At 42.7% G+C, this 25,028-nt stretch overlaps 1 protein-coding gene across 6 annotated transcripts in view; it reads right to left on the reverse strand.

Moving 5' to 3' along the window:
* Positions 1-1,314: 1,314 nt before the first annotated feature.
* Ewsr1 (EWS RNA binding protein 1) overlaps positions 1,315-25,028 on the reverse strand; it is a 29,798-nt gene continuing 6,084 nt past the window's right edge. The window contains exons 4-18 of one of the 6 annotated variants that reach the window (XM_029483180.1): positions 23,974-24,097; positions 23,576-23,593; positions 20,017-20,203; positions 18,042-18,209; positions 15,261-15,472; positions 14,192-14,372; positions 11,419-11,453; positions 10,851-10,883; positions 10,373-10,491; positions 4,378-4,507; positions 3,107-3,229; positions 2,592-2,754; positions 2,264-2,361; positions 1,864-2,116; positions 1,315-1,739 (exon numbers count right to left, since the gene is read on the reverse strand). In XM_029483180.1, the coding sequence (XP_029339040.1) occupies positions 1,700-1,739; positions 1,864-2,116; positions 2,264-2,361; positions 2,592-2,754; positions 3,107-3,229; positions 4,378-4,507; positions 10,373-10,491; positions 10,851-10,883; positions 11,419-11,453; positions 14,192-14,372; positions 15,261-15,472; positions 18,042-18,209; positions 20,017-20,203; positions 23,576-23,593; positions 23,974-24,097 (1,884 nt within the window). In that variant the 3' untranslated portion in view covers positions 1,315-1,699. Of the gene's footprint in view, positions 1,740-1,863; positions 2,117-2,263; positions 2,362-2,591; positions 2,755-3,106; positions 3,230-4,377; positions 4,508-10,372; positions 10,492-10,850; positions 10,884-11,418; positions 11,457-12,431; positions 12,622-14,187; positions 14,373-15,260; positions 15,473-18,041; positions 18,210-20,016; positions 20,204-23,575; positions 23,594-23,973; positions 24,098-25,028 lie in introns of those variants that run through there. The other 5 variants (XM_029483179.1, XM_021176796.2, XM_021176795.2 and 2 more) reach the window with 5 other exon arrangements.

The following is a 25,028-nucleotide window of genomic DNA, read 5'->3' on the forward strand; positions in this document are numbered from 1 at the left end:
TGCTGTCGTCCTTTCCCTCCCTCAAGGCATCCACCAGCCTTAGGATGGCTTCTACACTGCCTGGGCGATCAAGCACTGATCCACCCGTAGGCAAGTGCTCCAGTTCTCAGTATTTGGAAGTCTGTGACCTCAATTTTGCAATCCTATTTGCAATCTCCTGAGTGCTGGGAATCAAGTGTGCACTACCACACTCGAGTATGCGCAAGTTCTTTGACCTCTCTCCAAGCAGGTGTTTGGAGTTAACATGTAAGGACATTTGACATAGTGTCTGGTAGAAGCCTGGTGGCAATGACTTTAGGCCCCACAACTGTGTAGATGGCACTGTCCTGTGGGGCTTGATTGCAGTGATAAAAGAGCAGGGCTGTGGTGAGATCAGAGGTCTTGAGAGTTCACTCAGGCATGCTGGGGAACCAATGAAGGTCTTGTAGCCAGTGTCCTGAAAGTGCTCTGGCCTCTGAAAGGATGGGAAAAGGGAGTCAAGTTTCTTTGTGGGTGGTCATAGCCTTATAATTTCTAGAAATGGACAGATAAACTAAGATGGAGGCTGGTGTGGGGTATTAATGGTTACTTGCTGTGACAGAACCAAGCCCTACTTCCTGGCATACTGAAGCAGAGGCAGCTCTTGGAAGAAGGGTGCCAATTGAGTTAAAAGCACAGGGTGGGGTCAGGGTGGTGACCTCACTCTGTGAGGCTAACCTGTCTACAGAGCAAGTTCCAGGACAACAGAGACCTCACTCTGTGAGGCTAACCTGTCTACAGAGCAAGTTCCAGGACAACAGAGATTACAAAGAAAAGCCCTCTTAAAAAACAAAAAAATAAACTGGACAGTGGTAGCCCATGCCTTTAATCCCAGCACTTGGGAGGCAGAAGCAGGCAGATCTCTGAGTTCAAGGATAGCCAGGGCTACACAGAGAAACCCTGTCTCAAAAAAAACAAATAAATAAATGAGCTGGGTGGGAAAGCCCCATTTTGAAGTCAGGAAGAAGGCAGCAAAGGAGTAAGAGTGACCACTTGGCACTGCAGAGGACACAGTCAGGTCTGCTGTCCCAGCAAAGGCACAGGGCAATCCTGTGTATTCAGACAGTGGGAGTTAGAATGATGAAAGTCCTCTCAGAGTCTTCTGGAAGGGAACAAATGACCCAGTAAAGCCAAGAGCTGGAGATGAGAGCACAGGTTTCCAGTGGGCAGCTCAGTGCCTAAGGTGGAGACACATGGCCAGTGGGCATCTTCGAGGGCATCACAAGTTTCTGCTCCCATCCAATGAGGGCTGGAAAGAACTGGACATACATGAGATTGCAGAACAGAGGAGAAGGATGACAGTTTATAAACATTTGGAATTTTATTTAAAAAAAAAAATCACAACCATGAACATTGTTACAATTAGAGGCCCTCTTGGTTCTCCACAATGATACTGAGCATGCTCACAAGGGGTTCCCATTGTTAAGTCTTAAAACAACCATCTTAAAAAGGAAAAAAAAAAAAAAGAACAAAACAAATCCAAAAACAACAACAACAAAAAAAACTCAGCACACTACTATTTAACTTGTTTTAATGTTTCTTCACAAATGGTGAAAATACTAAAGTACAGACAAGGAATAATCATAATGTTGTTGCCAACATTATAAATATGGAATTATAAATTTAAAACATTTTCTGGTTTAAAAAATAAATCTGGTCGTCAATGCAGCTCTGCAGGTCTCTAGTAGGGCCGGTCTCTGCGTTCCTGACGGTGCTCGCCTCTGCAAAGCAAAGGGACCCTTTGGTCAGAATGAGAAAGGACAGAAAACCCTGTCAGAGACCCCAGGCACACCAGGACTCACTGCAGCAAAGGTTGGGAAGGGGCAGTGCTCTCCCACCACATACTTATCCATTTTCCCAGGTCCTCCACGGCCGCCTCTTCTTCCTCCCATCTGTTCCATTAAAGGTCCAGGAGGCCCCCCAGGACCACCTCGTCTTCCTCCACCAAAGCCACCTCGGTCCATTCCACGGCCACCTCGGAAGCCTCCTCTGTCTCCACCTCTGCCACCTCTGAACATTCCCCCAGGACCACCACGGTCCATGAGTCCTCCTCTTCCTCCTCGCATGCCACCAGGGCCACCTCGTCCACGATCACCACCTAAGGCAGAGACAAGAGTGACAGGTGAGTCAGGAGTAAAAGCCGAGACTCCGAAGACATGCTGTGGTAGATCTGCTAATCCTTCTCCTAGAGCAGACACTATTCAATCACCAGGAAGCTGAAGTGCTCCAGAAAACCTGTACCTACCCGGAGGTGGAAAGGGTGGCGGGAGGAAGCCCTCGGGCTTAGGGGCCTTACACTGGTTGCATTCTGTTCTCCAAGCGAAGTTCTGGTTTCCACAGCCCCTGAATAAAGTTATATCACAATAGAAATCACCAAGAGAACTGAGAAAGGTGGAGAGATTCATATCACACTCTACACAGTTATGGAGTTTCAGGCACAAAGCACAAGGATCCGCAGACAGGCAGTCCTGAACCTCCAGAAGCAGTCAGAGTGCTGAGTCCCACCTCACCCCCAGTCCTGTCCCAGAGTGGGAAGAGGGTGTCATCACTAGCACGCAATCTGAAGTACATACGGATTGGGACACTGCCAGTCTCCAGCTCGGTGCTGGACATTTCCTCCTCCAGAGGGGTTTCCTCTGGAGCCTCGGGGCCCTCTTGGAGGGAAGCCTCCTCTGTCTCCTCCACGGCCTCCCATGCGACCCATGGGTCCTCCAGGGCCTCCTGGGCCACCAGGACCTGCAATAACAAACAGTCCATCACCTCTCTATAGCAGCTTTGTCATGGTGCCTTCTCCTGTAAGCTCACAGTGCTGTCCACACACTATTCTTTCTGTGTCATTTCATGTAGCCTCCAACTATGGCATTTTCATTGAAGGAAATTGACATCTAGGCAGATGTTCTCTAGAGCTTCCACTCCCTCTAACTAGTTAACCCATATTACTGCAGTGTTGGCTTTCAATGGTCTAGTATCAATTTTATATACCTTTTGTTTATTATTCAACTAAATTTCTCAAGGGAAAAACCAAAACCAACTCAACCCAACCCTGTTTAACATAACACCAAAATAGCTAAAACAAAGTGCCCAATACCTCCACGAAGTGGTGGTGGCATCCCTCTGCCCTCACGAGGTGGCATGCCTCCCCGCATGCTGTTCATTGGAGGCTTCTTTCGGGCAAGAGAAACTTTAAGTTTGCTTCCTTGAAAATCTTTCCCTGGAAAAAGATTATAGAGCATCAGTGATCCTCACACTCCAACCATCCCTCTCCGAGCAGTCACTTTTCAGCAGACTCCACCTTACTCAACTCCAGACTTCCCGAAGCATGAAACCTGCCCCCTCACAACCTCTAGGCTCTTTCCTGGTCCGGCTGGGAAAGTATCACAGTTGGTAGGCTTGCTTAACATGGCCAAAGGCTTGGGTTCAATCCCCAGCACTACATAAAACCGAGCACGGCAGCCAATTAGCCTAGGACTATAATCTCCACATTTGGGAAGCAGCGGTAGACTAGGGGATCAGGAAGCTCAAAGGTCAGTACTAGCTACAGATGGAGTTTGAGTCTGCCTGGACTACATGAGATTCTTCTGTCTTACAAGCAGAAAGAAAATGAAACAAACAAAACTTCACTGCTGAGATGAGAACAAAAGATGTTAAAACTACATTCCTGTAATTATAGAATTCTGCAGGACTGTCAGGTTTAAAATCAGCCTGCCCACATAATGAAATCTTCACTTAAAAAACATCAGCCGGGCGTGGTGGCCACCTCTGCAACCAGGCAGAGGCAGGCGGACTTCTGAGTTCGAGGCCAGCCTGGTCTACAGAGTGAGTTCCAGGACAGCCAGGGTTATACAGAAAAACCCTGTCTCAGAAAAAACAAAAACCAACCAAACAAAAACCAAAAGAACATCAAAGGCCCAGGGATCAAACTCAGTGGCAGAGCACTTGTCTAGCACACCACTCTCATGGTGCCTCCATTCCTGCTGTGTGTCTTTGGAAGGGGTTTCTGCCCTTACTATGGTATGCTCAGAGAAGTACCCGAAGCGGAGGCGTGGTGGCTATGCACTCAAACACATAAGAAAGAAAGCACTATCCTGACCAAGGGCCAGCGTCTGTGAGCTTTAACAATAGAAGGGCACACTGTGAGCAACGTGCTCCTGGAGCGGATCTTACTGTTTCAGCTCTCAAATTCCCCCTTTCTGAATTCCCTCAGGAAAAGGGAAAGCACATGCCTCCTGTTTCTAGACTCCAAAGAAATGGTGTTTTAGCACAGTACTTTCTTTCTTGGAAGGTGACACATGAAACGGTTCTAAGTTCTTAAATATGCCTAAGTGAGCAGAATCCAGAGTGACAAAGAGCACAACCTACCATCAAACCATTCCACGGCAGCCTTGGCAGTTGGTGGATCTTCATAGGACACTGTGGCGTCACCTTTAGGCTTTCCTGTCTCCTTATCCAGGTAGATATGGATCATGGGTTGTCCAGTTCTCTTGTTCATCTATACATAAAGCAACAATTAAGATGTGACTGTAACATGAGCTTAAAGTTTATAGTAGTTCCCAAGTACCCCAAATTGTCAAAAGGCAGTCAGTCACACAGAGTGTGGTGGTCCACAACTTTAGTTACAATGCTCAAAAGGTAGATCTATCCCTAGGCCAACCAAGGTCAACCCCCAAATGGCAGTCTCATGCCACAGACAGTTTATTATATTAAAGGTCAAGTCTTCCCCAGGAGATCAGAATTGTGTGTGATTTAGTTTCTCAGCTTCTACAACAAATAGGTATTTAGGTAAACTCCACACCTCAGATGTGTTCATTAAAGAACCAAAAGCAAGCAACATGGGCCCTATTCCTGGTCTTGGTACTTGTGCAGTAGGACCACACTATGTAACCAAAGAGGTATCGCAGTCAACCCAGGAGATGTAACTATTCTAAAGGAAGTCACTCCAGGGATGCACTTTATTGAAAGAGCCCCTAACTAGCACGAACAGGTCAGAGCTTGATTCCCCATCTCTCTAAAAACAGAATACAAAGACAACAAAACAAAACCCCCACATAAAACCAAGAACAAAGCCCCCAAAGCCCTTTGGCTGTGAATACAGCACACAAACCCTTGATTCACTCTAAGAGTTAGAAAGATGGCTTATTTGTGGTTGGTTGAATTTAGAACCCACACTGTCTAACAAGCACGCATATCAGCAATGTCCAATCTATTCAGGCTTACACGTGTGTCTAGGAGTAGAGTGCTCTTTACAGGGCTCAAAACAAAGCCATTTTGAAAAGTGATGCCAATATTCATGTCCATAAACAACACTGTTGTGAAGCTTGCTGGCAAGCACTTTATCGTATTAAGCAATCTTTGACAGTTAGCATGAAGACTTAAAAACAAAAAATTATGTGACTCTTTTTGAGCATCCAGAGACCAAGATGTCTGACCCCATGGAAGTTGAGTCACCACTGTGGGTCACCATGAAGGTCCTGGAAAATGAACCTGGATCACTGGAAAGAGCAAGTGCTCTTCAGTCCTGAGCCATCTCCCCAGCACTGCTAGCTTGAGGCAAGCTGGGCATAGTCACAGTTGCTGAGGCGTGCACTGCTAGTACTCAGAGGGTGAAGTAGAAGAACATCACTGATCCCAGGGCTGACTGGGTCACAGGGAGCCAACTACCACCTCAAAAAAAAAAAAAAACCCTAAAATTGGGGGATTTTCAGAGGGGAAAACTAGGAAAGGGGAAGGCATTTGAGGTGTTAATAAAGAAAATATTTAATAAAAAAAAATCTATTTAGAACATAAAAAAACCCTAAAATTATACATGTATCAATCAATATCATTAAAAAGTATGACAGAAAAGAATATAGCAAATTAGTCATATAAATAAGGACATGTCTTTTAAAAATATTTATGTATGTGGATGTTTTATCTGCAGGTACATCTATCTGTACACAAGTGAGTCATCTGTCCCATGAGACTACAATTACACACAATTGTGGAGCCACTATGGAGTGCTGGGCCTTGAACTCATGACTTCTGAAAGAACAGTTAGTGTCTGAGCCGGCTATTTGCTCCCAAGGAAATACCTTTTTTTTTTTTTTTTNTTTTTGGTTTTTCGAGTCAGGGTTTCTCTGTAGCCCAGCTGTCCTGGAACTCACTTTGTAGACCAGGCTGGCCTCGAACTCAGAAATCCGTCTGCCTCTGCCTCCCGAGTGCTGGGATTAAAGGCGTGCGCCACCACTGCCCGGCTAGGAAATACCTTTTAAAGGAATACTTATCTTTGCCAGGCAGTGGTGGTGCACGCCTTTAATCCCAGCACTCGGGACGCAGAGGCAGGTGGATTTCTGAGTTCGAGGCCAGCCTGGTCTACAGAGTGAGTTCTAGGACAGCCAGGGCTACACAGAGAAACCCTGTCTCAAAAAACACAAGGGGGCAGGGGATGAGAGAGAAAAAATACTTATCTTTTAAAAAGATTTATGTATTTCATGTATATGTATCCAGAAATATTTTTATGTTTATGAATGCTGGCATGTGGGCTGTAGAGATTGCTCTATGGTTAAGAGCACTGACTGCTCTTCTGAAGGCCCTGAATTTAAATCCCAGCAACCTCCAGGTAGTGGTGGCGCATGCCTTTAATCCCAGCACTCAGGAGGCAGAGGCAGGCAGATTTTTGAGGCCAAACTGGTCTACAGAGTGAGTTCCAGGACAGCTAGGGCTACACAGAGAAACCGTCTCAGAAAACCAAAATAAATAAATAAATAATAAAAATCCCATCAACCACATAGTGGCTCACAACCATCCATAATGTGGTTTGACGCCCTCTTCTGGTGTGTCTGAAAACAGGTACAGTGTACTTACATCTACTTATATGTAATATTATCCATGTGGTTGCTGGAATTTGAACTCAGGACCTTTGGAAGAGCAGTCAGTGCTCTTAACCACTGAGCCATCTCACCAGCCCCCGTAAATAAATCTTAAAAAAAAAAAAAAAAAAAAAAAAAGCTTGCATACATGAATGTGCACGTGTGTGCAGTATCAACAGAAGCCAGAAGAGGGCATCAGATTCCTCAGAACTGCAGTCGCAGAAGGCTGTATTGAGACCCAAGCTCGAGAAGAGCAGCAAGAGCTTTGTAACTGTTGAACCATCGTCTATCCAGCCCCATATTAATAAGGACATGCATTTTAAAATCTTTATTCACTTTTGCATTATGCCAAGACGTGTGTCTATACCATATTTATGTGTTGGATCTCTTGGAATTGAAGTTACTCACAATTGTGAGCTGTCGTGTAGTACTGGGAATCCAGGTCCTTTGGTAAAGCATCCAATGCCCTTAACAGGGCCCTATGCAACCTCTCCAGTCCCGCAAATCTTTATTAAATAATAAGCAAACAAACAAACCAGTTGATGGCAAATTCCTGACTTAACCAGAGTATACCCCAACTGATACGAGAACTGTATGTGCGCGCACTCATGAGTCCGTCTCTCTACTCCCTTCACAATCCTCTGCCTCCCAAATGAAACAAAGTAAAAACAAGTGGCTCAGTGATGTTGGGACATTTTTGTTTTTGTTTTGTTTTTGGAGACAGGGTTTCTCTGTATCCCTGGCTGTCCTGGAACTCACTCTGTAAACCAGGCTGGCCTCGAACTCAGAAATCGGCCTGCCTCTGCCTCCCAAGTGCTGAGATTAAAGGCGTGTGCCACCACTGCCCGGCCTCTTATTAGATTTAAATGGCTCAAACTACAAATAATGCTAAATCAAGCTCTGTCATTCCTTTTTAAAAAATCCAAGTTTCTAAAAGTTCTAAGTTCTAGGCAATATAAAAATGATCTTTACACCTCTAAACTGCCAAAACACACAACTGTGTAAAAAACTAAATATTCTGTTAAGGAGATGATTTGAGATGTTTTTGATCCTTTTTTTTTTTTTTTTTGGAGGGGGGGTGGTGTTTCAAGACAGGGTTTCTCTGTGTAGCCCTGGCTGTCCTTGAACTCAGAAATCCACCTGCCTCTNTTTCTCTGTGTAGCCCTGGCTGTCCTTGAACTCAGAAATCCACCTGCCTCTGCCTCCCAAGTGCTGGGATTAAAGGCACGCGCCACCACTGCTCTGCTTGGGACACATTTTTAACCCCAGCACCCAGAAGGTAAAGACAAAGAGAACCTGAGTTTCAAGACAGTCAGAGCCACAGAGAGAAATCCTGTCTTGAAAAGCCAAACAAGAGCTGGAGAAATGGATCAGAGATTAAGAGTACTGGCTGCTTTTCCTGAAGTTCTAAGTTCAATTCCCTGCAACCACAGGAAGGCTCAGAACCATCTATAATGATATCTGCTGCCCTCTTCTGACCTGCAGACATACATGCAGGCAGATATACAGAATAAATAAATCTTAAACCCTCCAAACAAACACCCCCCCCCCAATGAAAACAACCCAAACCAGCTGGACATGGTAGCTCAAGCACATAACCCTAGCATTTGAGACGCAGGAGTAGAAAGATTCATTTTAGAGCAAGGCCATTATGGGAAGAGTTAAGTTAAGGTCAGCTAAAGTTACAAGGCCCTGCACACATAGAGGCTGCCAAGACAGCCCAGCAGGTAAAGAAGCTGCCAAGCCTACAACCTGAGTTGGATCTCCAACATAGTGGAACTGATGTGCAAGTTGTCCCTTGACCTCCGCATATGCATTAAGATTCACTTTTTAAAAATGTAATAGAGCCCGGCGTGGTGGTGCACGCCTTTAATCCCAGCACTTGGGAGGCAGAGGCAGGCGGATTTCTGAGTTCAAGGACATCCAGAGCTACAGAGAAACCCTGTGTCGAAAACCCAAAAATAAATAAATAAACAAACAAAAATAAAATTTAATAGATTTCCCTGTGTGGCCTTGGCTTTTGTCCTGAAACTTGCTGTATAGACCAGGCTGTCTTCAACTCAGAGATCTACTTGCCTCTGTCTCCTGAGTACTGGGATTAAAGGTATGCACACCATACCCAGCCAATAATCAACATCTTAAATATAAAATACAAGCATAGGAACCTGGGGTTTCTCTTTCACCCAGAGTGTGTGTGTAAGGCACAATCATTAGTGGCGAACGTGTGTGCATGCACAAACAGGCAGAGAAAGATCTTACAGCACACTTGGTACTCTAGCAGAGGACCTATGTTCAGTCTACAACACCGAGGTCAGACTTTATGAATGCCTGAAGCTCCAGTTTTATGACATCTGACACCCTCTTCCGGCTTCCTTGCGTGTCTATACCCATGTAGTACAGACATAACTCGGAGACACATAAACATAAAGTATAATTTTAACTGTACACCTTTAAGGCCTTAATATCAGAAAACATTGTTTATTCTCAAACTGCATTACAGATTGTTAACCTGTACTGCAAAGAGTGGACAGCAGCTGTGTAAAGAGGACTGGTCAGACACCTGCCACTTCCATCAATGCATGGATCCCATACTGGGGAAGACCAGACTCGCAGAAGTTGCCCTCTGACCTCCAGAGGTACCCTGTGGACCATGCACAGACCCTCCCACATGTTCACACAAACATAAGGAATTTTTAAAGCAAAAAAGCAGAAGAACCAGACTTCCTGAGTATGGAGACGCAGGTAAACCTTTCAACAAAATGTCACAACAGGCCTGTGAACAGGGGAAAGGAAAACAAGCCAACAAAAGATGTGTTATCAAATCAACAATAGTCAGGTGTGGTGCCAATGCACAGAAGCAGAAGCAGCAGGTGGATCTCTGTAAGTTCCAGGCCAGGTAGAGCTACAAAATGAGACCCTTTCTCAAACAAAACAGAACTCCTAAAGCTCCGCCCCTTTTCCTTCCCTTCCTCTGTGCTGGCAGCAATCGCAGACATTACCACCCCTGGCAAAGCCTCAACCCTTATCCTGAGAAATAAATCCATAAGTGATAATTTGGAAAAAAAGTTTCCAAGTTCCTAAGTATTCAGGGGAATATTAAGAAAAACCTACGTTTCTTTCCTTCACAGCAAATAAGTTTATTTACAAGTACAGAGAACAGCAGACTCCGTAACAGAATCATCAGCTGCTTATAGCATTTTTATCTACACAGCTTGGCTAAAATTGGGTGTGGTAGCGTGAGACTGTAAAAGGAGTGTTTGGGGGTGGGGAGGGGTCATTTTCTGCTATTTGGTTGAGTCAAGCCAGAATGCATGAGATCTTGTCTCAAAAAATAAACAGTTACAACCCAACTAACAAGGGGAGGAGCTATTTATTTTTGTAGCCTTACTGACCTTACGCATCCTAGGCAAGTGCTCCATCACTGGGCCAACAAAACAGTCACACAGCTCTCAGCACAGTCCAAGCATCTAAGAGATGTTCTGTGGGACCACCTGACCACCACCACTCACCTTGACAACCCCACACTGCTTAAAGAAGTCTGCCAGATCATCCAGAGTCACACTGTCATTTAATCCTTGCACATAAACTGCACTGTTGTCAGAGTCGTCATCGGGATCTATAGGAAGGCCTTCCAGAGAAAATGAGAGAAAACAGAATTACTGCCCCGAATTAATAGTGGCTTCTTCTTTGGAGATAGGCTGGCCTCAAACTCCTTATCCTCTTTTTCAACCTCCCAGACATGTCCCATCAGGCCTAGATAATAATAGGGGCTGGGCTTCTTAACCAATTGGACATTATTATCAAACTGTATTTATCACAAAGGCAAGAGAACCAACCACCCATTATACTGATATAAGAGGAAGTCCCAAACTGTCTTTGCCAAGAAGGGGTCAGTATACTGGTGTCAGTCCGCTGAGCTGCTGAACCCTTGCTTCTATAGCATTTATTCAAAACAGCACAGTGCAAAGCTCAAGAACTTAAAGTTACCTAGATCAAGATCTGGTCCTTCATCCATGGGTCCTGCCAACCAGGAAAGATCATATAAAATATTATTAGTGCAAGCCTTGCAAGCTACAAACCTTACAAACACACACAGCTATCTACTACACCACCATTTGATGGGGACTCATTAATTCAAAATGACCCGCACTGCTAAGATGGAGCAGTGGCCCTTTTTAGCGTTTGTGAAGTTTGCTAGGGTTTTTTTTTTCCCTTTGCTCGTTTGTTTCTAAACCATTAACCAAATACACTCTCAATGCTTCATGTGCCAAATTAGTGTTAAATTAAATTCAAAACCTTTCCTCCACATAAACCAAATTAAAGCTGTGCTCTCCCCCATATTATAGAAGCAGTTGCTCAATGCTTGAAGTTACCCTTTGTTTTGTAACCATAGGTTAACCTTATTACCCCTAAGACAATGCCGGCAGTACCCATTAGTCTCTTTTGTATAGATCATTTTTAAACCACTTATCAAACTAGTAAAAACTATATAGTTTTCTAGAAAAACTGACTGTATTTTTTTTAACACTATCCATGGTAATACTCAAAAACTTACCACCAGGCTTATTGAAGCCACCTCGCTCTCCAGCGCTGCTGGGGGGATAAACGAAGAAATGAAGGCCTTTCCCTTTAAAAGCCAGTACCGCTCTGAGCCTTGGCTGGGCTCGTGGGGAAGAAGGGCACTGGCTAAACACATCTCCAAACAATGCATCTCTCTCATCTTGTCACTATGCCTTTCTTCAGGGCAGCTTGCTCAAATTTCCTTAATATACAACCTTGCTTGTCTGATTGTACACACCAGTGTGGTTGGTTTCTTTCATGTCAGGGGCTGGTATTAATAGTGCAATACTTGGCAAATTAAGGAAGGAAAGAAAAAAAAAAACCACCCTAGATCCCAAGCATCCCCCCAAATCAGCTGGAACACCAGGTGAACTTGGTGTAGAAACAAGAAGGCAGAGACAGTTGCTGTGATGAACCTTTCCATGTTCATAAAGGTGCACCCTCAACCTCTCCCAAGGGACAGCCAAATGAGGCCTTAGGCTTCCTAGCAAGTCACAGTATAATAAAGCAGGAGACAATCACATTAAATGTCTACAACACACATCAGAGGACGCATCCAGCCAATCTTCAGCATAAAGCCATACAGTCCAGGGCCCTAATGGATTTAATAGTTACTGTGAAAGGAGAATTTACAATAAATACCAAGGCTCAGCGGACTGGGGGTGCAACTTTATAGACATACCAGTTAAGACTACGGCAATATACATACTATACAGAGGAGAAGGAATAGATTGTGGCCTTTTTTGAGGGGGAGGGAGGGGAAGGCAGTCTTTTCTAGTAGTGAATAGAGGTAGCTCCCCAGTCGGCAGCCCCGAGGCTCTCTCCTAACCAGTATTGCACCTTTAATACCTAGATACACAGTCCAAGCTGTTGCATGCAGCTTTACTTCCTTGTTAAAAGTACACACCATAAAATGCTCTCTCTCTCTTTAAACACAAAGTTTACACTTTAATGTTACACAATTCTAGAGTATTATACCTCCTCTGGTTCATTACCAAACAACAAGTATGCAGTTACCAAAGTTACAGAAGGATTCCATTTATACAATGAATACATTTTGTTTAAAATATTCTATGTATATTTTTCCTCTCCATATGGACACCGTGTCTAGTCCCACTTTTCATTATGCTGCCGGCTGAGTACTGAGTACGGGTACTTTTTAAGTATTGAAGTGTATACAAGGCTCTCACTTTGTAACCTGTAGCATATAAATGCGACAAAGCATGTTAAAAAGTTTCCACGTTTAACAGCCAATGAAAAATATCAAACACTGAGGCAATGAAAAAGGGCATGTTAACAACATTGAGCGCCTTACCTGCAGCAGACACTGAAAACCATCACCACAATAAAAAAAGGGAAAGGGGACTGCCCAGTGTCCTGTCCTCACAGGATCCAACAGACTGCTTCACAGTTCTGTTAAAATCCTATGGGGTAGGCCATGGTCTCTTCTATGGCTCCAGGAGAGACTTCTCATCCACAAACATGGGCCCCTCTAATAGCAATCTAACAAAGTCGGTAGAATCATCACTTCTGGAGTATTAAGATGAATAAACTTCAAATTGCTTTTGCAATTGAAAAATACTAAGAATTCTAGGTGATTTGAGACGTGATGATAGTAATTTCAAGTGTCTATGTCTATTTTAAAAAATCCATAAAGACGTGAAACCTTTATTAATGGAATGATATTCTCCAAATCTGAAGACCAATTTTACATTGTCAAAAATTATTCATAAAAATTTGCATGTATTTTTATAAAGACTTTTTTCCAATAAAGATTTCACTGGAGACTTTATTAAAGTTATGCAGAATAAACAAAATATGAACTTTCAGTAGTACAGAAATTTACTAATAAATGAATAGGTCAACTGTGTTGAACTGTGTTGAAGTTTGTTCTATAAAAAGAATTGCTAGTTTTTCTTTAACAGTTAATCAAATTTATATTCACTACAACATTCTGCATAACTTTTTTTTACTAGTTTATATAGGGACAGAACACACACATTAACTAAATCTGATTATGTTAACCACCAACATCATACTTCACCTTCATCAAAGTATAGACACCAGAAAGGGGAGAGGGATGGAGGAAGGGAGGGAAGGGGAGGCAGAGGCAGCAGGGTCATGGTACTGATCTAAACAGTTTTCTAAACCAGATTGTTCCATCAATCACAATGGTCAAACCAATTTAGACTTTTAAAATCTCCAATAGAGAGTGATGCTATATTCATATACATTACTCTGTAAGAAAGTTATTACGGTTGTTCTCTGCTCCAACTTAACTACATATCAGGGCACCTCAGGCCATGGTTTAAGGGTTATGAGGCCAGTCAGTCTTCATCATGTTCAACAAATCTGGATACAAGCATTGGAAAAGAGCTGCCTTCTTTTTCTGCAGTACATACACCAGCTATTTCCAGACAACCGTTCAGGACATTAGTTAAAGGCTAGGGTTATTAGAAGGGTCGTGTGTGTTCCATCCCAAATCTACTACCCAAAGAGGCTCTCACCTCTGAAAACCACGAAGGGGACTGAAAGCTCTAGTTTCAAAGCCATTCTTTGTTCACCCCAGCCCAACAACGGTTACTGGCAGGGAAAAAAGCAAACTGCCACTTAAATGACATTTCCATGTTTTAGGAGATAGCTTGACCTCAATAGATTGTCCATGGAAATGTGGGATAAATTTCTTATGTCTTTCAGTCCCTTCTTTCCATTGAAAATCCTATGGATGAAACAAAATTAGGTAAAAGGAGAAAAGGTTTTGCTCTTACCCCATTCCACCGCGTCCTCCTCCCCGCCCACCTCTGCTCATGCCTCCACGATCAAATCCCCCTCTTCCCCTGCCCCGGTTATNAGGGCCACTCAAGCTCCGGTTCTCTCCTGGTCCGGAAAATCCTCCAGACTCCTGCCCATAAACACCCATGCTACTGGGGTGGTCCTGTCGGAATGAACCTGAGGAAAGAGTCACATCTGTAAGCCACGGACCAGCATTTACACCACTGCCTGACACCTTTTCTCCTGGACTCATGGAGCTCTCAACTACAGGCAATTAACTACATAAGTACCATGCTCAAAGTATTTCTATCACAGGCTCTCTGTAAGAACTATTCATTTACCAAGGCCTTGTATGGCCAGGCTATAAAACTACTTCCAAAGGATTTTTCTTCTGGGAAAATCTATTTCTAAGTTTCTGTGCTTCAGATGCCTCCAAAGGCAGCTTCTCTGCACTGCACTCTCAGCACCAAAGCAGTGCCAAGTTCCCGAGGGCTCTGGCACACAGAGGGCTGCATCCTAACAAGTGGCTACTAGTCCTCCCAGTCACCACACACACACACACACACACACACCCTCAAGTGCCTTAAGAGTCAGAACCCCACTGCAAACTCTGCGCCACCATGCCTGGCTGATGAAATTCAAATTTAAAAGTGCAACAATTGAGGCAGAAATTAAATAGTGAGTGAGATACTTTTGGGTTTTTAGTCACTTTTCCAAATGTTAAGAATAAGCACGGGGGTTGGGGACATGCTCGCTAGTACTCCCTTTGCCTACTCATTTACACAAAATCAAAACACACAGTTTTTACTTGGCTATCACAATCCACAGTAGCCCTCTATAGCTATCACTTTCTCTTAATGTTTAATTAAGGCAGGTCTTAAAGAATGCCAGCCCTACTCACTGCTGACAGAGCCCCTACTTGGGCATTCAGACTATCACGCAGGACAGGATGTTACAGTGCACACTCACTCTAGACTCCAGAAGCAAACAGTGGTAACAAGCATTCCCCAGTCTCAGAAACTCCAAGCAAAATCACTCATACTTAGTTTTCTCTTAGCAACTCACTCTGCTGCCCGTAGCTGCTGCTCTGTTGGCTATATTGACTTGGAGCCTGGCTGTAGGATCCAGTCTGAGGGGGGTAACTAGTAGGAGGCTGCTGCCCATAGCTGCTTTGTTGACCATAGCTACTCTGCTGTCCATAGCTGCTCGGCTGCCCATAGGTGTTCTGCTGAGAGTAACTGCTCTGATCGTAACTAGTCGGCTGTGAAGAGGAGTAGCTGAAAGAAAAAAACAAAAGCTTCAGGAAGGAGAAAAATCATGTTATTTCTGCCAAGAATACGAGACATTCACAGGCATCCTAACAATGACTTTCTTTTTACTTTCCTTGAGAGGGTCTCACTACATGGAGCCCAGGCTGACTGTCCCCCTGCACCCAACTCTTCTGCCTCAGCTTCCTGTGTGCTGGATTACAGGTGTGCAACACTGCCCGGCTAAGGCAACACTTTGGGATTTATTTCCAATAATAAAGCTTTATATGTAAAAGAGAAAATGGAAAAGAGCCCATGTGAACACTGAGTTGTGGTTCAGAGCTCCTACTTAAACGTCTTTCAAATACATTTTAGACAAACACAGTGCAGAAGGGCAGACTATGTACATGTGCACTTAGAGATGACTAACGAGGTGACAGTGAGGAGGAGGAAGAGTCAAGTGACAAGTCTGTATTTAGTTCCCAGAACACCTTCTTTTCTTTTTGTAGTTCTGAGGCTTCACACTCTAGGCAAGTGTTCTACTCCAGCCATCTAATGAGTTATGACTATGACTTTCTGAGGAATACCTGCTTGGTAATAGAGTGTAAACATGAGCATATTAAGTATGCCACTCCAAAAATGCCATTTTCTTTCAGACTCAAAATTGCTTTGCTATAGTTTCAACCTTTCAAACAAACATATTTGATCCTTGGAAATCTAGGAATGAAGATGAGACTGGTAAGAGACCTTAGGATACTGTATAAAAGGTGTTAGGTCTCTGTAAAACTACCCAGCAGGTAATCTATGTACCTCCACATACTACTAAAAATAAACCTTAAAGACGCTTAGCTGGGTGTAGAGGCAAGGCAAGGCTCTAATCCCAGTACTCTTGTCTCCCAGGAGGCAGACAGATCCCTGGGTTCAGGGCCAGCCTGGCCTAAATATCTACATTGAGTTTTAGGACAGTCAGGACCACACAGAATAACCCTGGCTGGGAGTAGGGACACCATGGGACTCTCAATGAACCATAAATATGTTCTACTAAACTAAGTATTTGTCACACCTCTCCACACCTGTCAAGATTTAGTCTATGGGGTTGGAGAGATGGCTCCTCCTCCAGAGGTCCTGAATTTAATTCCTAGCAACCACATGATGGCCCACAACCTATATGCTCTCTTCTGGTATGTCTGAAGACAGTTATAGTGCACTCATATAAATAAAATAATCTTAACAAAACAAAAAAAGATTCCGTCTCTGTGTACCAATTCATCTTGCCAAAGCAACCGTTCCACCCGACAGGCATGGACCTACAAGGTAAGTTACAAACCCAGCCCACCACCTTTGTTCCTAGTTATATGGATACCGTACTAGCTGGTTTTGTATGACACTACTTATCAGAGAAAGGAGACTCCCTTGAGGAAATGCCTCCATGAGACCCAGCTGTAAGACATTTTCTCAACTAGTGATCAAGAGGGGAGGGCCCAGCCTATTGTGGGTTCTGTAAGAAAGCAGGCTGAGCAAGCCAGGGGAAGCAATCCAGTAAGCAGCACCCCTCCATAGCTTTTGCATCAGCTTCAGCCTCCAGTTTCCTGCGCTGTGTGAGTTCCAGTTCTGACCTCCGTTGGTGATGAACAGCAAAGTAAGTGTAAGCTGAATAAACCCTTTCCTCCCCAACTTGCTTCTTGGTCATGATGTTTTGTGCAGGACTAGAAACCCTGACTAAAACAGATACAAACAGGAACTATTTTATATTTTAGCCAATTAAACTAACCTTTTAAAACAATTCTGTCAATTCATTTGAAACTTACTTCAAATGAGACACAGGTCAGAAAACTTGCAGCTTTCCTTAAAGAAACTAAAATTGGACATTGAAGCTACAATGGTTAAGACAGAAAATGAAGGACAAGGAAACTTGAGCTGGAGTACTTCATAGGCAAAGTCCTTTTCCAGCAATGAGCAAGACCCCAGATTCCCTCCCCAGCACTACAAACAGTAGTAGGGAGAAGGTCTTGTCCTTCACTTTACCCACGGTGCCTGTGTTTGAGGGGATAATTGCTATGGTTCTGTGCAGATGGCTCCAAACAGTTCTGTTTCTCATACTTTTAAGTTAATTATAAGACCAAAACTGAAGTTTTGCGGTCAGTATTTAGAGAACAGTTATTAGCTAGATCCCAAGCACTGCTATGGGAATCCAAGGCTGAGGTGTGACTATTAACTAGGTATGTAGTCAACTATGGGCAAGTCAGAAGATAAATCTTACCCAAGGAAGCCAATGCTAAGCTGGGCGCGGTGGTGCACGCCTTTAATCACAGCACTCAGGAGGCAGAGGCAGGCGGATTTCTGAGTTCGAGGCCAGCCTGGTCTACAAAGTGAGTTCCAGGACAGCCAGGGCTACACAGAGAAACCCNGAGGCCAGCCTGGTCTACAAAGTGAGTTCCAGGACAGCCAGGGCTACACAGAGAAACCCTGTCCCGAAAAACCAAAAAAAAAAAAAAAAAAAAAACCCAAAAAGGAAGCCAATGCTAGCAAGTCAACAACCTGAAAAGAGAATATATGCCTTATTATTACTAATTCACCGGCCACAAAAAATGAGACTAACCTGGTAGGAGGATAAGATGGAGGTGCGGTGACTGGCTGCATTGGGTAGCTCCCAGGTACCTGGGGATAGCTGTAGTTACTCTGTCCATATCCTAGGCTGGGTTGGTTATAACCCCCTGTGCTAGATTGGGGTTGACTAGTCTCAGCAGGCTTGTTACCATCCTGTGGTCTAGAAGGAGAGAGAAAACAGTAAGACTCAGTTTTAACAACCCACACAACCCTACGTGAGAACCCACAGTTCTCTAGCAACATGAAAAGACCAAGCTTGAACGTAAAGCAAATGAAATCCGGTGTCATCCATTAGTATTTGCTGGAAGAAAACACTAAGGGAGTTAGCTTTTTTTCTTAATTTGTTCTGTATTAACAGCTACTAAGTACATCAGCTTGTGTTGCCAATATGAACAAGTAAGTACTAGGAGGAGGGAGGAAGAAAACACTTTTTAAAAAGTGAACTTCTGAAGACAAGAAATTTGGCAATGCAAACTCAAGCTTAGAATAATTTTAAGGTTGATACATTTTGTTATCTGTGGGTTCACTCATTTATTAGAAAGAGACAAGAAGAGACACTTCCTATCTTGGCCTGCTGTAAATGAACTTAACCTTGCTGTACAACAGTCTCCAGAAGATGGGGATGTGGATGCTCCCACCGTGCTCACACTAACTAACAAATACCCTCAGTAAATGATAAAATCAATCCCAACTTCACAGAAATCGCTCAGGAATCCCCACTTCCTCGTGGCCCAACCAATTCAGAGGAAGAGAGTGGCAAAGTTAAGCTAGGGCTGCTACTTCAAGCAAAGCCCAAATCAGCAAGTGAACTAAAGCAAATGCAGAAGTACTGTTTCCACAGAGATGAATCATCTTATAAAATTATAACTGGTCGTCAGCTCAAAAACTAAGATGGAGGTAAGGGGGACACAACCAGTGACTCATGAAAACTCCACTTATACATGATGAAGACCTGTGGCTTAGATATACACCACTGCATGAGAGCATCACACGGGACTTTGTATAGCTAATACAATTCTCCAGTAACTAGAGTGGGGCCATCTAGGAATCAGCCAGTAAACACAATTACTGTACAGGCTATAGCTTTTCAAGTGGCTCTGATTACTCCCTGCACTTTAGAGGTAATTTTGAGTTTGCCAGAGCTACTTTCTTACCTCTACAGCAGATAAAAAGTCTAAGTTACAAGGTGATCTCGTTTATTCCCTACAGTCTTCTTTCAAATCAGAACCCTGTGTTCCTTCAAGACTGTCTGCACAAGTCACCTACGTGCATTGTCTAAAGTAAAGGCCTGAAACCTTCTGTTAAGTAATAGTATATATCACTTATCTACTAACCAGCCATGGAGTAAGAACTTTAGTCGACTCTTAATATTTACCACAGAGCTGGGTACGCAGCTATAAATTTTTATGTCCATTTTTGGTTACCAAACCACTATACAGTATTGAGGAAATCTTGTCAATTCTTCAATTGAAGCAGTAACCCTTGGTCTTCCCAGATAAGGAAATATCCTTTACTGACAAAATCGGGGCATACAGTACTTCTCAACTCAAGTGCACCTGCTCCACTACGTACCATCAACTACCACGTATTTCCTTAAAAAAAAAAGTGGTTAACAATTTACAAGATCATTAAGCCAAAGATTAAGTACTCAAAATATTGGTAGTTAAACAATGTGGGAAAACATACACTCAGTTTTCTTGTATTTAGAAAAGCAAAACAGCTTCCGCCCATCCGCCAAAACTAGGTTCTGAATGAAACCAGGCAAATGACATCCATTTCTGGCTCAGACAGCACCATCTGAATACCTGCCTGCATGCTGTGCTTCAGCACGCTGGGAACACTGAGAGCAGTCAATACCTAGTGAGTGTGAAGAGCCACTGATGCCACGAATGGCCCAAGTGTACAGAATTACCCTTTCCTTAAAGTCAAAGCTGACGCAGCAGAGCAATCAACAGCTATGACCTTACCTGGTAGGTGCGGTGGCTGTTGGCTGCTGGCCATAGGTGGGGTATGCAGGCTGGGTGCCATATGCAGTCTGAGCTGCGTAAGAGGCCTGCGTTGTGGTGACTGTAGCAGTGGTGGTGTCATAAGCACCAGTGCCATATCCTTGCACAGGCTGGCTGTATGCCTGGGGGGCAGTTGGAGTGGTATAACCTACAACAAAAGAGAACTATTTCAGATGTTCTGTCCTCTCTGCCAGATTTGCATTTATTACCAAAACAACTTGTAAACTGCTCAACTTTAAAGCATCACAAAATTGAATTCCTACATTCTTGCAGGAAAAATAGCAACAAAGGAGTGTTTAAATTGTTTGTATGACATTGACTTATGTACTTTTTATTAAGCGTGTGCACATGGGAGCTCACCATGGCACGTGTTTGGAAGCCAGGAGAGCGGTGGGAGCTGGTTCTCTTTCCACTACAAGGATTCTGGTTATCAATCAAGTGCCTTTATCTGCTGAGCCATCTCACTGACTCCAAAATATTTAAAGTCTACAGCACTATTTCTGTTTTCAAAATATATTCACGAGAAAGGTGAAGTGTTGTTTATTGTTGTTTTGACGGGGGTCTCATGCAGCTGAGGCTGGCCTCAAATTCCTTAGGTAGCAGAAGATAACATTCAACTTTTGATTCCTGCTTCAAGTCTCCAGCCTTGAGAATACCGGCACCACACCATACATTGTTGGTGTGGTGCAGGACTCCATGAATGTCAGGCAAGCACTCTACCAACTAAGATATATTCCCTACCTCAAGAAAGAATATTCTATTAAAAAAACAAAACCAACAACAACAACAAAAAAACAAAACCCAAACAAAAAACAAAGTTGCTATGGAAAACAGGCTTTTGCCCCTGTGTGAATAGGAGACAGGAATGGCTTTTTGGTAATTAGAGACACAACTTTTTCAATTAACTAAAAATAAAACTAAATAAATAAATAAATAAATAAAAATAAAAAATAAAACTCCTCGAAGGGACCCTTAGCTGGGGGCCATGTTCCATGAAGCCCAGAGAAGGCTCGAACCCGTTCACCTATTGTAATTCCCCACACATCCTACCAAGGTGGACACCTGGTACTCCAGCTCCTGGAGAACACCAATGCTTCTGGGACATGACCAAGTGTTGTGTTGGCCATGGAAGGTGCCATTTCCCCTCACCCACTAACCCCCAAACCCCCAACATTAACAAAAAAGAGCTTTAATATTTAAAACATATCCTGAACCAAGACTACTTAATTTACTTTACATTTAGGACTAACCAAACTTAGTATCATAAAGACTAAGAGAGACAGAGACATTAAATCACCCAGGTTTGCTTGCAATGCCTTCCATCTCTCAACTGTCAGATTTCTGGGACTATGGCCATGTATCACCATGACCTACTTCAACTTTTTATTTCTTTGATGCAAAGTCTCACTATGTAGCACTGGGTAGCCTGGAACTTGCTATGTAGCTCAAGCTGGCCTTAAACTCAAGAGACCAGACTGCCTGTCTCCCAAGTACTAGAACTGAAGAAGGTCTTTGCTAACATACCCAGCTCAACTTCTCTTTGAATCTAAGTACTTTTTGTAGCACTGACAAAATCCTTTCTTCTCAAGCATTCAAAGGAAATTCTAAAATTATATAAGGACAGTAATTTTCCACCTAAACTGGTAAAAACCATTAAAAATATATTTCACAAAAGAGTCTTAAAAACTTGAGTTGACATGCTTATCTTCAGGGGGTTTCTGTCTTGTGGTGCTAGGTATAGAACCCAGACCCTCACACACATGCTGGGGAAGCATCCTTTCACCGAGCTACACCCTCAGCCCTATTATTTAAAACTTCATTACAAAGTTCTAAAGGTAACCACACACATCCAGTAACTCTATAAGATTTCTCCCTACTTACAAGACTCACAGAAGTTAAACAAAAGCCAAACTGCTGAAGACAGGAACTTGTATTTCTAAACTGCAGTAAGAGAGCCTGTTTTAACAATTCTACAGTAACAGATACTGGGCTAATTAGTAATCTTTTAATTAAACTGTAGCACACACATAAGCAGGCAAGCAAAATGAACAAAAAAATCAACAGAACAGTGACAAGAGACTAAGTGCATCTATATGATTTCTTCAAAGGAACCGGTGGTAAGAAACACTGCACAAACAAAGTTTGTTTACAGTGAACAGCAGAAATCACCGATTAAGAACTGTTTGACTCCTGCATGTGAGATGTAGAAACCCAGAGAACAGTATACTTCTACCCATCCCTCTGATACTCATCTACTGATTTTTATGTGTAAAGGCAAGGGGCAGAGAAAAATGTGCTCAATCCTGTTTCCTACCTATTGACTCCTACTTAAGCCATAAAGATTAGTTTTGAGTCTATTGCTTAAAAGCAGTTGGCGGGAGTGAATATGAGAGGTAATTTTGAGTTACCTAGTGTGCACAAACTCCTTTTTACCATGTAACATAGTCTGACTCACCAAAGCCATCTTTTCTTTTTTTTCCCTGCATGCAGTATTCTATAATTTCTGGGCTTACAGGACTTGACCTCTCTCCCCGCCTCCCGTCTCTCTCTTGGGGGAAGTGGGTTTGAGACAGGGTTTTTCTGTGTAGCCTTGGCTGTCCTGGGACTCACTCTGTAGACCATGTTGGCCTTGAACTCAAAGAGTTCTCAGCCTCTGTCTGAGAGTGGGATCAAAGGCATATGCAACCTTGACTGCTTACTTCTACTCTGCTTAAAACCTTTCTTAGGACCATGTTAAATGGCTTAGGGATAGCAAATGCCATTATATTCTCAAATCTACAGTTTTAGTTTCAGCTCTTCCCACATATGCACTAGGTTAATAAACACCTCCACCTCCATCCCTATACAGCAGTTAAGTTAGTAAAATTCTCACAAAATCCCTGACAATAAGTGTATATTTTCCTATAACCAATATAATTCAGAGGAGTTCAGATAGTTGAAATATGAAGTCTTTACATTTCTAAGGTCTTCTTATACAGCATTCTACAGGAAAAAGAATTACCATTTTTTTTAAGCATATTACATATAATGTATTCTTAGACCAGTTTCTCTTTTTAGTGTCCTGGAATGCTATTTATATTTAAAACATACTATGGATTAAAAAAATTCAAATACTTGAAACAGAAAGTGGATTAAAACAATTTGTAACACTTAAACAGAAAATAAAATGTGCCTGTGTTATAGACAAACATATACATGCAGGGTGGCAAGTCTGTTTCCTTAAATGAAACTAATCATGCACTCTAGGCTTCAGGGAACAGGGAAAACCAGCTGGATAATACCTTTCGGAAGGCAAATAACCATTAAGGCTCCACAAAGCAAAGTTCATAGTAAAACCTTCCCCAAATTATAAGGACATGGATCTGCAAATGGCGCCTGAAGCAGTTTTTTCATTAGCACCTTTGTGTGTGATGTTAGAAAGTTCAGGGTTTAAACAAATGAAAACACCTAAGGGTTAACATTACAGGGTTAGACAAGATGGAAAGCAATTCCCATGCAAGAATGAGCAGGATAGTCAAACCTGTACTGGTCCCTTCTACTGTGGAAAGCACAAAACAAAAAGTAGAGGGTACACTATCAGATGAAGCAAACAGATGTGAAAACCACTTTGATTTTTAAGCAGCTCAGTTTAAGAAGGCTCATTCTTAGCCCTAGTACAATCTTTTACATTAGGTCTATTTTGTATATTACACACAGTGTATAAAAGTTTAGTTTCTTCCTCTTTTAGAACTTATTCTACCCACTTTCTATCGGATAGCACTTAAGGAAAATTAAGAGCAAGAACAAAAATACTCCCCAGAATAAAAGATCCCCAGATGTCAACATACAGACCAGAGTATATACCTAAGAGCATGAATAACAGGCCTTTCAGCAAATCCCTTTGACACTATCACCTAGTCTCTTGAAGGCTGGCCTTACCAGTGGGAGGCTGTCCGTAAGAAGTTGCATATGCAGTCTGCCCGTAGGTGGCAGTGGTCTGAGCCTGAGTATAGCTGACATCAGTAGGCTGTCCATAGGTTCCATAGCTTTGTTGCCCATATGCCTGCTCCAAAGAAATTCATGAAATAGCTTCATAAGAGAACCTTGTAGCTTAGCCAAGTAATGACCTAACTTATTAGTTCATAAAGTGGAGAATCAAAGTACAAAATACTGCTTTCTGGTATAAAAAAGAAATTATAAAAACAAGGAAATTATCTTAAAAACTGAATTTTTATATAAGTTCTTTCATGTTTTAGTCAACCTAGAAACAAAAAAGTTCTTGAAACAATTAGGCAAAAATCTCAGTTAACCATGTAACTGACAGCACATAGGGATTGATAATCCAAGATTCAGCCAGCATCTTGCTGAAAACCAGATTTTCAGCAGGATATAAAAATAAAAGCTATTAATTCTACTTCAAGAAAACAAACCAGAACAGTTCATGTTCTCTTATGTTTGTCAGCATAGCAAGATTATGGTTTTTAAACTCGGACATCAATACACTTAAAATTAGATAAGGAACGAGCTGTTCTTTCAGATATTTTAACATGCTCATATTGTGATTTATTTGAAAGACCAATGAAAAGTAAAGCCTTTGAGAAGCACGACTTCCTGCCTGTCCTAGGATGTTCCCATGACAGTTAGTATCTACTTTTTAGCATGGACCATTCTAGAATTAAGAGGTAATTCTTTCTCCTTTTCCCCTTGAGACTTACTGTGCAGTCCCAGCCTACACCTTGTTCTGTAAATCAGGGTGGCCCAAATTCAGAGATCCACTTGCCTATGCCCCTGTCATTGGGATTCAAGGCATGCATTACCACTAGGCCCAGTGAGGTAATTAATTTTTGGTAATGTAGGCAATACTTTCTAGATTCTAGAGTCTGTCATCCTTGGCTTTTGAGGAGGTGTTGGTGCCTAGAGCCAGTATAGCACATATTTTACCAAAGAACTATATTCCCAACTCCTGGTCAATTTTCCCCCTTAAGTATTTCTGC

The sequence above is a fragment of the Mus caroli genome, chromosome 11 (genome assembly GCF_900094665.2).
Source record: "Mus caroli chromosome 11, CAROLI_EIJ_v1.1, whole genome shotgun sequence".
NCBI classification, from domain to species: Eukaryota; Metazoa; Chordata; class Mammalia; order Rodentia; family Muridae; genus Mus; species Mus caroli.